The sequence below is a fragment of the Podarcis pityusensis genome, assembly GCF_964106645.2.
Source record: "Podarcis pityusensis genome assembly, chromosome: 14".
Lineage (NCBI taxonomy): Eukaryota > Metazoa > Chordata > Lepidosauria > Squamata > Lacertidae > Podarcis > Podarcis pityusensis.
The window spans coordinates 20340562-20353771 of record NC_138039.1 but is presented as its reverse complement, the minus strand read 5'-3'; the positions used below and the strand labels follow the sequence as shown (position 1 = coordinate 20353771).

Here is a 13210-nt window from a genome sequence, read left to right as displayed (position 1 = left end):
TCACCCTAGCTGCAGACTTACTACCAGTGGTTTCCATACCTCTGGGATTACCAGTATTTGAGGCCAGTTCAGACATTCAGCTCAGAATTGAAGACAGGGAAACTGGCAGGGAATGATCTCAGGCCTCTGGAATATGCACGCATGTAATGGCATCATGTGTACATGGGTTTTGATGTGTACTAATAAATAAATCCTCCTTCCTGCAACACCATAGGTGTGGATATGGCCTTATTCCTGGGCCAAATGTCCAAACAGACTGATTATGACCCACAGTAAAATGTGTGATCTGATTACACACAACCCCTCATTTGCACAGGGGTTGTGTTCCAGGTCATTGTGTGCATCAGCAGAGTGCATGTAAGCCTGCCTCATCCCATTCTGCCCCTGCCTCTGCCCCTCCCTACCCCACTCCACCCCAATTCTGCCCCTGTTCCACCCACTTCCAGTTTCAAACATGACACATGTGGGCATGGTTGTTAGTGCATCAAATATCCGTAAATTGAGAGTTGCCTGTACGTTGAAGGTACCATGGGTGCAGTGAGAGGGGACATTAATATATTGTAAGAACATAAAAGAAGATAGCACAGCAACATAACACAACACAACATGGAATCATGGAAATGTAGAGATGGAAGGGACCATAAGGATCATCTAATCTAACGCCCTGAAATGCAAGAATCTTTCACCCACCACAGAGCTCTAACCCATGACCATGAAACTGAGTCTCATGCTTATGAACTGAGCTAACTCTCAGCACCCAATAGCATGACATCGCATAAGATGATACTAAGAGTTCTACGGGATCAGACCACCTATTCCAACATCCTGTTCTCATAGTGGCCAACCATCTGGCCATGGAAGTCTGCAAGGAAGACTTGAGCACAACCGCAGTCTCCCAACAACTACCGTACTTTTCCGTCTATAAGACACCCCCATTTGGGGGGACTAAATTTTAAGAAAATGAGGGGAGATGGCCCAAAGTTGTTGAGCCTCTCCCCCCATGCAGCTGAGGGCAGGAAACACTCCCTAGATCATTTCCTGTGCGCATCCCTGTTCAGGGAAGTTTTTAATGTGTGACATTTTAATGTATATTTAATCTTTGTTGGAAGCCACCCAGAGTGGCTGGGGAAACCCAGTCAGATGGGTGGGGTACAAAAATTATCATCATCATCAGGTGAATTTGCGCTCCTTCCAGCCATCTGGTTTGCAGGAGTGCAACCTCCCCTGATGCCGCCACGCACGGGAAACAATCCAGGGAGTACTTCCTGTGCGCAGTGGACTCTGGTGAATTTGCACTTCTGCCACAGAGCTGGCTTCTCCCACACACACACCCCATGCAGCTGTGGGCAGAAAACACCCCCCAGATCTCTTCCCACTTGCTGTGGCATCTGGAAAGCTGCGCTCCCGCCAACCGAATGGCTGCCAGCGCGGTGCTTCCCCCCATGCTACTATCTGTGTATTGGATGACCCCAGTTTTTTGACGTGATTTTTGAGTCAAATGAGTTTGTCCAATACATGGGAAAACACAGTAATATTCAGAAGCACAACTGCACTGACAGGGCAGGTAGGCAGAATTTCCATTTAGTGGAGTCAACGCAAAAGAATAAGGAACAGCTTTTAAGCATATTCTAGTCAAGTGAAGTGGTGTTCAGAGATGTGCATGGATGTGTGGACCAATTTATCAAGAGAGCTTCGCGGTCAGGTTGAAGATGAAGAAAAAAATACTCGAAGGATGTAGGTGTTGCCTCTAATATGCCACAACTCTCATTCCCCTTAAGAAACTACAAATTTACCCCCACTAAAGAGTGGGCGTAGTATCTCTAAATACGTAAATGACCAGAATTTCTGTTTCAACACTGGTGAGTTTAAAAAAAAAAAAAAAGCTTGTCACACTTCCAAGTACAATGCAAACTTGAAACACACCTTCACTGTGCCCCCGGAGGCACTGCTTTTCTGTTTCACAAGGCTATTACATTCTGCTGTGTTGGTTATTCTCATGTGGTAGCACACAGAGTATCTGTCACACTCAGACTTTCGATCACAGTTTTGGTTTACAGTATTCTTGTACATTGAACAACTCACACTGGACATTATTTTACTGGAATGAAAATGGCTCCCCCCTCCCTGCAACCATGGTATAGATTTCTGCAGTTGTTAGGAGACCCCGTATTACATTCAAAGAGTGGTTTATCAGAGTGGTTTAACAGGCAATCCTTTCCCCAAGAAACTCTGAGAATTGTAGCTCTGGAAGGGGGATAGGGACCTCCTAACAATTCTCAACACCCTTCTCAAACTACAGCTCCCAGAATTCTTTGGGGGAAGCCATGATTGTTTAAAGTAGTAGCATAGCACTCAAAATATAGGGTGTGGATGAGACAAGGCAGTTTCATACATTCCTATATTTCAATTGCAAAACAAAGAGTAAGAAAGTTAGGCCATGCTTCATCATATTTTCTCACCCAAATATTTGCGTGCTCTGGCCTTTTTGTATTATTATTACTCACAATGTGTCTTGCATCCCTCAATTACTCCCCCTCCCCCAGCTTTTGCTAATTTTGTGACAATTAGTTGCACAGTTCTGACATCTTGATACTTCTGAAATCTTTTCAACCCCCCCCCCCAAAAAAGAATGAATGAATAGATGTTGATTAAAGTGATAACTTTACCATTTTTTTATCTACACATATTAAAATTGCACTTGAGGCAAAGAAACTGGATGGCATTCAGAAACCAGGCATAAAACTAACCAAAGAAATTGAACTGTGTGTCACTGTATAATTCCAGTTAATTAACTGTGTTGCATTTCCATTTAATCTGCAGTCAGAGATGCAATCAGCTGGCATCACTCCTATTCCATCCAATATTCAAATATTTGCAGCTAGCTTTGCCAAAAAAAGCCAGTTTCTATCTGGTTCCTAGCAGCAAAACTACGGTCCATCACATAATACAGTAGTACCTTGGATCTCAAACACCTTGGCTCCCGAACAAATTGGATCCTGAACGATCGAAACCCAGAAGTGAGTGTTCCGGTTTTTGAACGATTTTTGGAAGCCGAATGTCCAGAGTGGCTTCCATGGCTTCCGATTGGCTGCAGGAGGTTCCTGCAGCCAATCGGAAGCTGTTCTTCGGTTTCCAAATGTTTTGGAAGTTGAACGGAATTCTGGAACAGATTCCATTCGATTTCCAAGGTACGACTGTAGTTTGGGAGATCTGGGGAGGTTTGTATTCTTCCATATTTTCTCCTGCTGGTTACTACAGTGCCAAGTAAATGTTTGGTGGGGGCTGTCTTAAAAGCTCTGCTTCTTTGAGGCATACATTCTCTTCCACATTTGTAAGAACTCAATCATTCAGCACCAGAACTCTGGAACTCCCTGCCTATTGATATCAAGCAGGTGCCTTCGCTGTATTCATTTCAGAGCCTGATGAAGACATACTTAGTAGGACAAGCCCACCCAGACGCTTAGAAATGTTGGTGTGAATCTTAATCTGTTTTAGTATTTTAACTTATTGTATGTTTTAATGTATTTCTTTAAAAAAATTCCTGGTTTTATGGTTTCATCATTTTGTAAACCGCTTTGAAGTTTTGTTTTGTTTTTACAATCAAGCAGTCTATAAATGTTATGAAATAAATAAATAATAATAAATTTCTGAATGCCAGCCGTTTATTTCCCAGCCAGACTCAAGAGAACTCCCCGCTGCATGTCTATTTTATACACAGAAGAGGAATCCTAATTCCATGCATTATTTTCACCCACATACATGCACTTCCAGTAATTCCCCATCAGCAGATCAGTGTCCCAGAGTGCAACACCAGCAAAATGCATTTAAAAGCACCAGAACCACTTCCCTTCATGAATGAAACATTTGTAATTCTTGTCTATTATCAAGTCTATTTGTTTAGTGATGTTACAGGCTTTCACTGGGGCTCCACTTCTATCAGCAAACTCCCAGAGCCATAAATTATTTTGCACACATTTGCGTATGTGCATGCTTGTGTGTTCTTACATCATTTATTTTCATGACATTATACATGCCATCTTTTCTGAGTACTTGACATCAAAAGGTGCTTATTCTCCAAGCTCATATTTCACTACTGTGCTTATATTTTATCTGGCTTTACAGATCTGGTTCCTGCACAAATGTCTGTAAAGTTCCATACTTTTCATCCATTATAAAGAATGGGAATATAGGAAGTTCTCACTTACACAAAGTCAGAGAATTGGTCTAGATCAGTATTGTCTACACTGAGTGGTAGCAGCTCTCTGGGATTTCAGACCACACTTCATCCCAGCCCTGCCTGGAACATGACTATGATTGCCTTGTCCTGGTTAAGAGTGCTGAACTAGGACCTGGGAGGTAAAGGTAAAGGGACCCCTGACCATTAGGTCCAGTCATGGCCGACTCTGGTGTTGTGGCGCTTATCTTGCCTTATTGGCCGAGGGAGCCGGCGTACAGCTTCCAGGTCATGTGGTCAGCATGACTAAGCTGCTTCTGGCGAACCAGAGCAGTGCATGGAAACGCCGTTTACCTTCCCGCCTGAGTGGTACCTATTTATCTACTTGCACTCTGACGTGCTTTCGAACTGCTAGGTTGGAAGGAGCAGGGACCAAGCAACGGGAGCTCACCCCGTCGCAGGGATTCGAACCGCCGACATTCTGATCAGCAAGTCCTAGGCTCTGTGGTTTAAGCCACAGCACCACCTGTGTCCCCTAGGACCTAGGAGACCAGGGTTCAAATCCCCACTTCATTGCGTGACATTGGGCCAGTTACTGCCTAACGTACGTCACAGAGTTCTTAATGGGGTTAAATGAAGGGGAGAACAATGTAAGACATCTCAAGCTCCTTGGAAGAAAAGGTGGGATATAAATGCAGGAAATTATAAAAAAAAAATTGGGGGGTGGTGGTGGGAGAGGAGAGGAAGGGGAAGTCCCATTGGATTAGCAGAACACTTCTTCTGCAGAATTGGATACAACCAATTTATTAAATGTTTTGAATGCTCTTGTTTCAAATAAATTTTTATTTTATTTTCACTGTACTGTTTTTACTCTTTTGCTGTTTGTCACCCTGGACTCCCATGGCAGGAAAGGCAGGATGGAAATTTGGTTAAATGATAATCATCCATTGGATTCCACACTTCCCCAAATTATGTAATACAGTTACTGGCTCAAAACAAATAAAATGCATTCTTATAGCATTTCAATATGTACTTTAAACATTTTATGCTTTTTTAAAGCTGGTTTTAATATATATGTTATATGTTTATTATTGTGAGTCACTTTTGTAAAAAAAAAAAAATTATAATGAAAAAATATGTTTAATGTACTTTTTAAAAGCAACATTAAATAAATAAATCACAGATAAATGTAGAAATGAGACAGAAGAGGCTTACAAACAAACATTTGAAAAATTGGCCTGGTGCACAAAGTGTTGAATGGTCACTTTAAAATGTGAAGGTTCATTATTGCTTCACAAGTTGTGTATGTCTTTAAGGGCCAGGGCAAATAACGAGACCCAGTCTTACAGCTGTGAAACATAGCAGGTGCTGCTGAGTTGTGTTAATCAAGCTGTGTCAGCAATTGGGTATAGTATATAAGGAGCAGCACCTAGCTCTCCCATTGCCCTGGGGGATGGGTTGGTGGTTGGGTCATGTTTGTTTGTTGATGTATTTAGTGTAAAATGAGTTTTTATTTTTGTAATTAAAACCTTGCTAAAGTTATTTTTGAGTCCCTTTTTAATGCATAGTCTCCCCAGCAAGTTCTCTGCAGCGCTACTAAACTGCAAATAGCCAACACAAAGAGCATGACCCATCCATCTCCAACATAACCCCATACAGTGGTCATGACATTTTACCAAATACTAAGGAAGTGGGCCAGTGAAGCAGTCGTCAATTCTTTCAGAGATTTAAAAAACACAACCAGCATCAGCAAAGCAATATGGTAACAAAAAACTAACACATTTGTCGGCCTTTTCTAAAGTATCCTTCTTGCTAAGCTTGACCTATTGCTTCCAAGAAAGGAAGTGTGTGTGTGTGTGTGTGTGTGTGTGTGAGAGAGAGAGAGAGAGCATGCAAACATAGCTTCTGAATGGCATTTCTTGATAAGCTAGGAGTAGACTGATAGCTTGTGTACATTTGCTCTGTACAACAGGCAAAGTTGTGTTCAGTTAGTTTTGCGCAGGGCTCATGAGCCTGAGGGAAGAGGTGCACCACAAATCATGGAAATGGCTTGAAATGTCTGCCTGGCACAGGCATAAATCCTTCTTCCATTACAATGTTTGTCTCAGGGAAGGCTTAGGAGGACACTCCTGTGGATGTCAGCAACACAGTCACACTGAAAATGACCTTCATCCTGCAGAGCCCCATCTGAACCACATTTGTACCTTGAGAGAGATGTTGACTTCACTTTTTCAATATGAGGCAAATACACTTGTGTTTCCCACACCAACACTCAAGCCAAAATGTAGCCACCCTTCAAAATCCACGCATCTCCAAATGTTGCAGTGAGCTCTCCAACCAAAAGATACGCATGCAGAATATATAAGTGAAAATGGCATGTGGAAAAACGAAAGGGAAACTAAAGCTGACATATTTCTCCATGCTGAGTTCCAGAGAGAGAAGCCAGGCTCAGGAACGAACTTTTGGCGGCACGTAAAATAGACCAGAAATGAAGCCCACAAATGAGAGTTGAGCTTTAAAAGCCCTGACATCATTTTCCAGAATGGGTCAAATTCTGAGCTACAGAATATTTCCCAGTAGCCACCATGCATCCACCTCTCCTTCCTTCCCCTTAAATTCTCCTCACCATCCTCCAACATACATGGCCTATCCACTTTCCTTACCTTAGCAGCAGCAACAGCAGCAGGTGCAGATGGGAATGGGGTATTCAACATTACTCCTAGAGATTGGATGAAGCCTCTGGGTTGGCCGTGATATGAATAACTACCAGGATTTTGACATCATCATCATTTCATATCTTAACTTTTCCTCCAAAGAACTCAATGTGGCATACATGGTTCTTCCAATTATTTCATCTCAACAACAACCCTGTGAGGCAGGTTAGGCTGAACAAGGCAGTGACTGTCCCAAGGTGAGCTTCATGTGAACTTCATGTGAACTTCATGGTCATGGGGATTTGAATGCTGGTCTGTGAGGTCTTTGTCTGACACTCTGCCCACTATACCATGCCGGCCTTGCCTGTCCGATAGAGTAGTTCTGACAGTCCTGCTCAGGCCCAGTTTCACAACAACTGGGTTGGGCAGCACACATTCCAGATCGGGATCCAGATATGACCACCTCACACCCCAAGAAATTGTGATTCATGAATACAAGACTGAACACTCTTCCTCCCCCCCATAACAGACCACATTGATGAATTGCCTTGAAATCTGATTGTTACATGTTGCCTATTATCATGGCTTAGATAATAAATGGCCATATTCTAGCCTGTTCAGAAGTCTACTTTGTAATGACATTAACATGCCCCATTAAGTGTATTATTGTACAAGAGAGCGGAGCCATTTGTGATAACAATCTTTTATTAGAATCCATATGCATGAGATATTCTTTGTATAAAAAAGTGTGTAATTTGAATATTTACAAGGAGAAGGACACTAAAAAGACACAGTATAGGCGGAGCTGGTATTTATTCAGGGGAGACTTGGCGGCTTGCAGCGGTGACTCTTGTCAATGGCTGTAACGCCTGTGTGTTAAAAATAATCAGGGTCTCCCAATTACTTGGCTGCATCTAGTCCAGATATTTCTTTCTCTGAAATTGTATGGCTATAACAGAATGCTGAAAGAAAAGCTATTTGAAATATGTAAGAGAGAGGGAAACCACTATTGCTGTTCTTCCTTTGGATATCTCAAGTATCTGGCAAAAAATGCACAGTCGAATTATCCAAGAGTACAAAACCGGATTAAGCAGATGTTAGAGTGGTTTTGGATGTGTCGTTCAAGAATGGAAGCCCATCACTATTCAAAATAAATGAAGCCTTTACACAAAGCATCCCCTTATCAAAAGTGAGACGTGCGCTTGTACATATTGATACCCTGGAATATAAAAAAAAGACCTTGGATCCAAGGAAGCAAGTAATCAGAGAGTTACAAAGAATTAAGAAGATTGTGTGCACTGCTGCCTCAATCCATTGAAAAGGGCAGAGATGCCAATAGCTTTTGAGAATTTCCCTCTGTTATACAGCAGGACTAACAAGGCTTAAGCTGTAAAAAGCCAATCTACATTCTCCAGTCGCAAGCATTCAGTTACAAGATGATACATAGCCATGTGACAGTACAGCTCCCCTTTTTTGAATTGAAGAGATGTACGTAGAAGCCATCCAAGCAATTTACAAGCTCTTACATTTTGCAAATATTACCAAACGATTACCTTCTCCAAATATGTCATTAAAAAAACCCACACCTTGTGGAGTTCATACACCAAAAAGCCTGATCTTATAAAGCCATGACTATTAGGACTGTGTGAGGCCCCTTTGATCTGGGGTTCTGGAGGCAGTTGTCATCTGATGGTGCCCCAACCCAGATCAGAGACCAAATTAATTTGGAGCCTTGCCCATTCATGAGCCAGTGTGGTGTAGTGGTTAAGAGCGGTAGATTCGTAATCTGGGGAACAAGGTTCGCATCTCCATTCCTCCACATGCAGCTGCTGGGTGACCTTGGGCTAGTCATATTGGTCTGAAGTCTCTCAGCCTCACTCACCTTACAGAGTTTTAGTTGTGGGGGAGGAAGGGAAAGGAGAATGTCAGCCACTTTGAGACTCCTTCGGGTAGTGATAAAGCGGGATATCAAATCCAAACTCCTCATGAGGGAGGGTAGAAAGAGACATGCTTCTACTTCTCCATCCTCCCAACCATATGCTGATGGAAATTTATCAGCATTTCAGCGTGAATTTGTATGCAATTTTGCCTAACATACACATTAAGATAATGCATTTTGTATGCTATTTTCAGTATTATGGTCATTTATAGGCATGCCTTACCCCAGTGTATGCATTTTTGTACATTTTTGGATGGAGAACTGCACTGAAAAATTTGGAGAAGTGCACATTACAAAGGACAACTGTCTTCTCATTCACACATTGCTTTGGAAAGTGTGAATTAGGTAGGTTCGCCTTTAAACATCAACTGCATTGAATGTCTTCCCCCATCCCTATAGGGTATTGGTGGGGAATTTAGTTTAGCTTGCATTTTAAACTAAACTCACACATTTTCTGAAACAATACATGAGCTAATATGCACCTCTGTGTTCAACTTTACACATCCCTGAATTTTGTAGTGCAGTTCTGCAACCAGAAAATGTGTACAAAAAGTCATAGCTTGGATTTAACCTACACAGACTGCTAGCAGAAGCTAGTGTAAGGGCTCCCACTCCTCCCTCCACCATACCCCATGCCTTCCTCCAAATCCACTCTGGAAAGCCAGGAGAACCCCCAGAAAAGTGCACAGGGGGGTGGGGTTGTTCCTTCTGGCAAGCAGAAATGCCTGGTGTGATGGAATGATCAGAAAATAGCAACATTTAATTTAACTTACAAAAATGCATTCTGGTAGGAGAATTGCTTGCACAAATGTACATATTTCCTAAAATTGCAATAAAAAGTACATATAAGGAAAAATGCATACTAAACAGCTGAGAAAATGTAATGAAAAGAAGGACTCTTTCCTTTTTTTAAAAAAGGCAAACTGATATCTGCAAACATGACAAATTAAAATTAATAGTGGAACTATATGAAACCAATATTCACAAGATTCATCCATCCCTAGGGTGAACTAAATATTATTTGATTTGCTACCAACCAACCCCCAACCAAGCAGCCTTGTATGCAATTTTCTATCTTCTTTTTACACTGTTTCATAGCAGAAATGCTCCATTATTTTATCACCTCCCCTACTTCCTGGCAGCAGCTAATAATGTTGATTGAAGTGGGAAAGTGACACTTAATTTCACATTACATGTTTCAGGAACAAAATGGGTTCTTTGGCCCCCACTACTAAATAAAACTTGTGCCCTTTTTTTAAGGAGATGTGAATACGTTTGTGAAACCCATCTATTTTTCCCATTTTTAAAAAAAACAGTTTGTTAGCATATGGAAACACAAAAATTGTTATAGTCACAGATTACCAGAATTCTGAACTTTGTCATACTCAGCGATGTTTAATCTAGCATTCATATTTGTACGACAGGCAGGTCTGAGGCTTGCAAACATCACTTTCAAGTTGAATCTGAGTGAATTAGATTGTCATTCCTGTTCCAAATGCAAGTGAACTTATGTCCTTGTTCTTTAAAGCAACTAGCTAAGTTTATCTATTCTCTTTAATAATGCAATTTAATTTACCAAAGGTTCCTATTAAAAATTTATCTGACTGAAACAGTCACCTAGACATTTTGTTATAGTTAAACATTAGCTTTAGCGAGCATCACAAATTTCCTGCTGTGAAGCTGGGGCCAGCTTCATATAGAAACACTCTCTAGGCTATCAACTGATATTACATTTAAATGAGGAAGTCTCTGTTCACCGAAATAAAATAAGGCTGGTTTTATTTTTTTTAAGGCACAGTGGCTGGGCCATTGCGGCAACAGGGAATTAACAGCTTACTTCTGTGAAAGAAAAAACATGGCAGCTAATAGATTTCTTTTTCAAAGTATGCCAGCAGCTTCTCACGTACAAATCCATGCGAGCAACCTGGGAAATTATTAGCCATCATGCAAAACACACAAAGACACAGAAACATACCCCAGGTCCTGATATTTTCACTATCACGTGATGAGGGACAGAGGACATGAGCACACTAGCTTCATTCCCATGTTACTATCCCATAATAATTTAAGAAGAGCCCTGCTGGATCAGACCAAAGGCCCATCAAGTGCAGCATCCTGTTCTCACAGTGGCCAACTAAATGCTCACAACCCTCCATGAGATTCCATCCAGCCTTTTCAACTGGTGCAAGCTCCCCACTTGTGATTTGCAACCCTGAATTCCCAGGCTCTCAAACTGTGTGGGAACTCTATAAGCTTCCCACTTCAAAGGTTAGCCTTCCCATATGTGGAGGGTGGTGAGCATGGCAATAGTGGAGGCAGGTAGGTAATGCACTTATCCCCAGTTGCCCTCTTCCCACAAAGGATTCAGAAAATAGGGATATGGATTCTGTCTTCCTATAATGAAGGGAACAGGGAATCTGTGGCCCTTCAGATGTTTTATTTATTAATTCACTGTACTTTTATACTGTACTTTATCCCAGAGGACGCCAGGGCAATGTCAGGGCTCATAGGAGCCAACTCCTAGGGGCAATGGGGGCTTTGACCCCCACAATAAAATATTTGAGGGGCCTGGCTCCCCACAAAGTTGATGGGCATTCCCATTCAAATGGTGTGTGTGCACTGCATCATGTGATCAATTATGCAGGGTGGGGTTTACCGGGGCCCCCACAATATTTTATTCAAGTTGGCATCCCTGTTAAAGCTGGTGCTACCATTAAGAGCAGTATGGCAACCTCCTCAGGCAGCAAATACTGGAGGGTATCAGGGGCAGCCCCTCCAGCTTTTGGCCAGTATTGAAGTAAGATTCAGCTGCCAAGCTTCTGCATATGGAAAGTGGGGAGAGCAGCATTAACTTGTCACCAGGGAGCAAAATGCCTTGGACAATCCCTGAGCAGTGTACCAATAACATACTATAAATAACAATATGCACATTAAATTAAATAAGATGAAAGACACAGCACCTAGCCATTCAAATAGTCCAGCTGTAGACATAAAAAAACCCCTGTGCTTAGGTTTACATTTTTCTCCACAATGCCTGTGTGAATAGATACATTTATAGCTGATGGGGGGGGGATCATCAGACTGTACCTTCAAAGATAGGTAGTTCCACAAATGGGGTCACCTAAGTCACCATGCAATGGACTATATGAGCCTCCAATGCAGATAGTAAGGTTGGCAGATATCGGACACCAATTCCCACAAGCTCCCGCCATTTTGCCCAATGATCAAGGATGATGGGAGTTATAGTCCAACAAGATCTGAAGGGTCAGACATTTCTCATTCGAGAGAGGTGGGGCTATTCAAATAAAGAGGTGGAGTTATGCAGATTGGAGCAGGTTTCTAGGAGCTGAGTTGCCAGGGCAAGGATCAGTTCTAATTCCAACACAACAATGTCCATGAGTGCACACATTGACTTTATTCCATATGAATGACTGCGTGCCATTCTTTTCTATGTGGAAAAGAGGAATGCCACAGTTCTAGACACTGATATAATGAGGACCAAACTGGTCTTCTACCATTGGCACTGGTTGGCTCCAGTCAACAAGAAGTTACCAGTTTCTCTTCATGGAGATAAGGTACACTAGGCCAAATGTTTCACACAAATCACATACCCCCACTCCTGCCAATAAATCAAGGAGAGACTTATATTATTACAACCTGTAAAGTTATTTCTTCAGGACTTATGCTTTTTCACCCACAATAAAGTTTCTAAGCAAGCAAGCAACTTTTAGCAGTCACATGGGCTAGAAACTAACTTAAAAAAAAAATGATGGCCACAAGTTTGAGAAAGTTTAATTCTGTACATATAGCCATATTCCCACAGGAATCTCAGCAAGCACATAGCTCTCATTATGGTGTGAGCAGGTTATGCTCTACTCCTCTTTTGCTAGATTTACAGATATGTGGAGGATTAGAAAGTCTAAACAGGATAGAGAAGAATAAAGCTATTCCAAAATAATGTCCTTGTGAATTAAATCCAAACAACCTGATACAACGATACCAAAGCAACTTAAGGAAGAACCTTAAAGCTCAAATGTGTACATTCCATCGTACGCAGGCAGTCCGATTTCCTCAATCACTCAGAGACATAAATGCAGTCAGAACAAACCAGAATTCCCTACCTCGATGTTGTTGACGGTCAGAACAGTCAAAGCCTGCAAATTATAGGAGAGGGAAAACATTGCATTAGTATTGATTCAACAAATAAGGAATTGGATTAATTGCCTCTTAAGCTATTGTGGCTGGAGGGTCATGGCAAGAGGTATGTCCATGATGCAGCAAGCTTCTCTCCTATTCTGATGAGGAAGTGAAAACATTTAACTTCAGTGTAACTTGGTCTTTTCCTTTCTAAAAGTGTGACACACAACTGTCAAAATGGAATCAAGGAAAACACCCAGTTCTATTGCTTTATGCCCATGTTAGGGGTCTCAAGCTGGAGACTTT

General features: G+C 41.8%; 1 protein-coding gene across 17 annotated transcripts in view; it reads right to left on the bottom strand.

The window, feature by feature from the left end:
- RBFOX1 (RNA binding fox-1 homolog 1) overlaps positions 1-13210 on the bottom strand; it is a 1496801-nt gene that overhangs the window by 1113064 nt on the left and 370527 nt on the right. For 15 of the 17 annotated variants that reach the window (XM_080981485.1, XM_080981488.1, XM_080981483.1 and 12 more), the window contains exon 3: positions 12889-12921. The exons of the other annotated variants lie outside the window; for them this stretch is intronic. In XM_080981485.1, coding sequence (XP_080837611.1) covers positions 12889-12921 — 33 coding nt within the window. The remainder of the gene's footprint in view (positions 1-12888; positions 12922-13210) is intronic. 17 annotated transcript variants of the gene reach the window in all.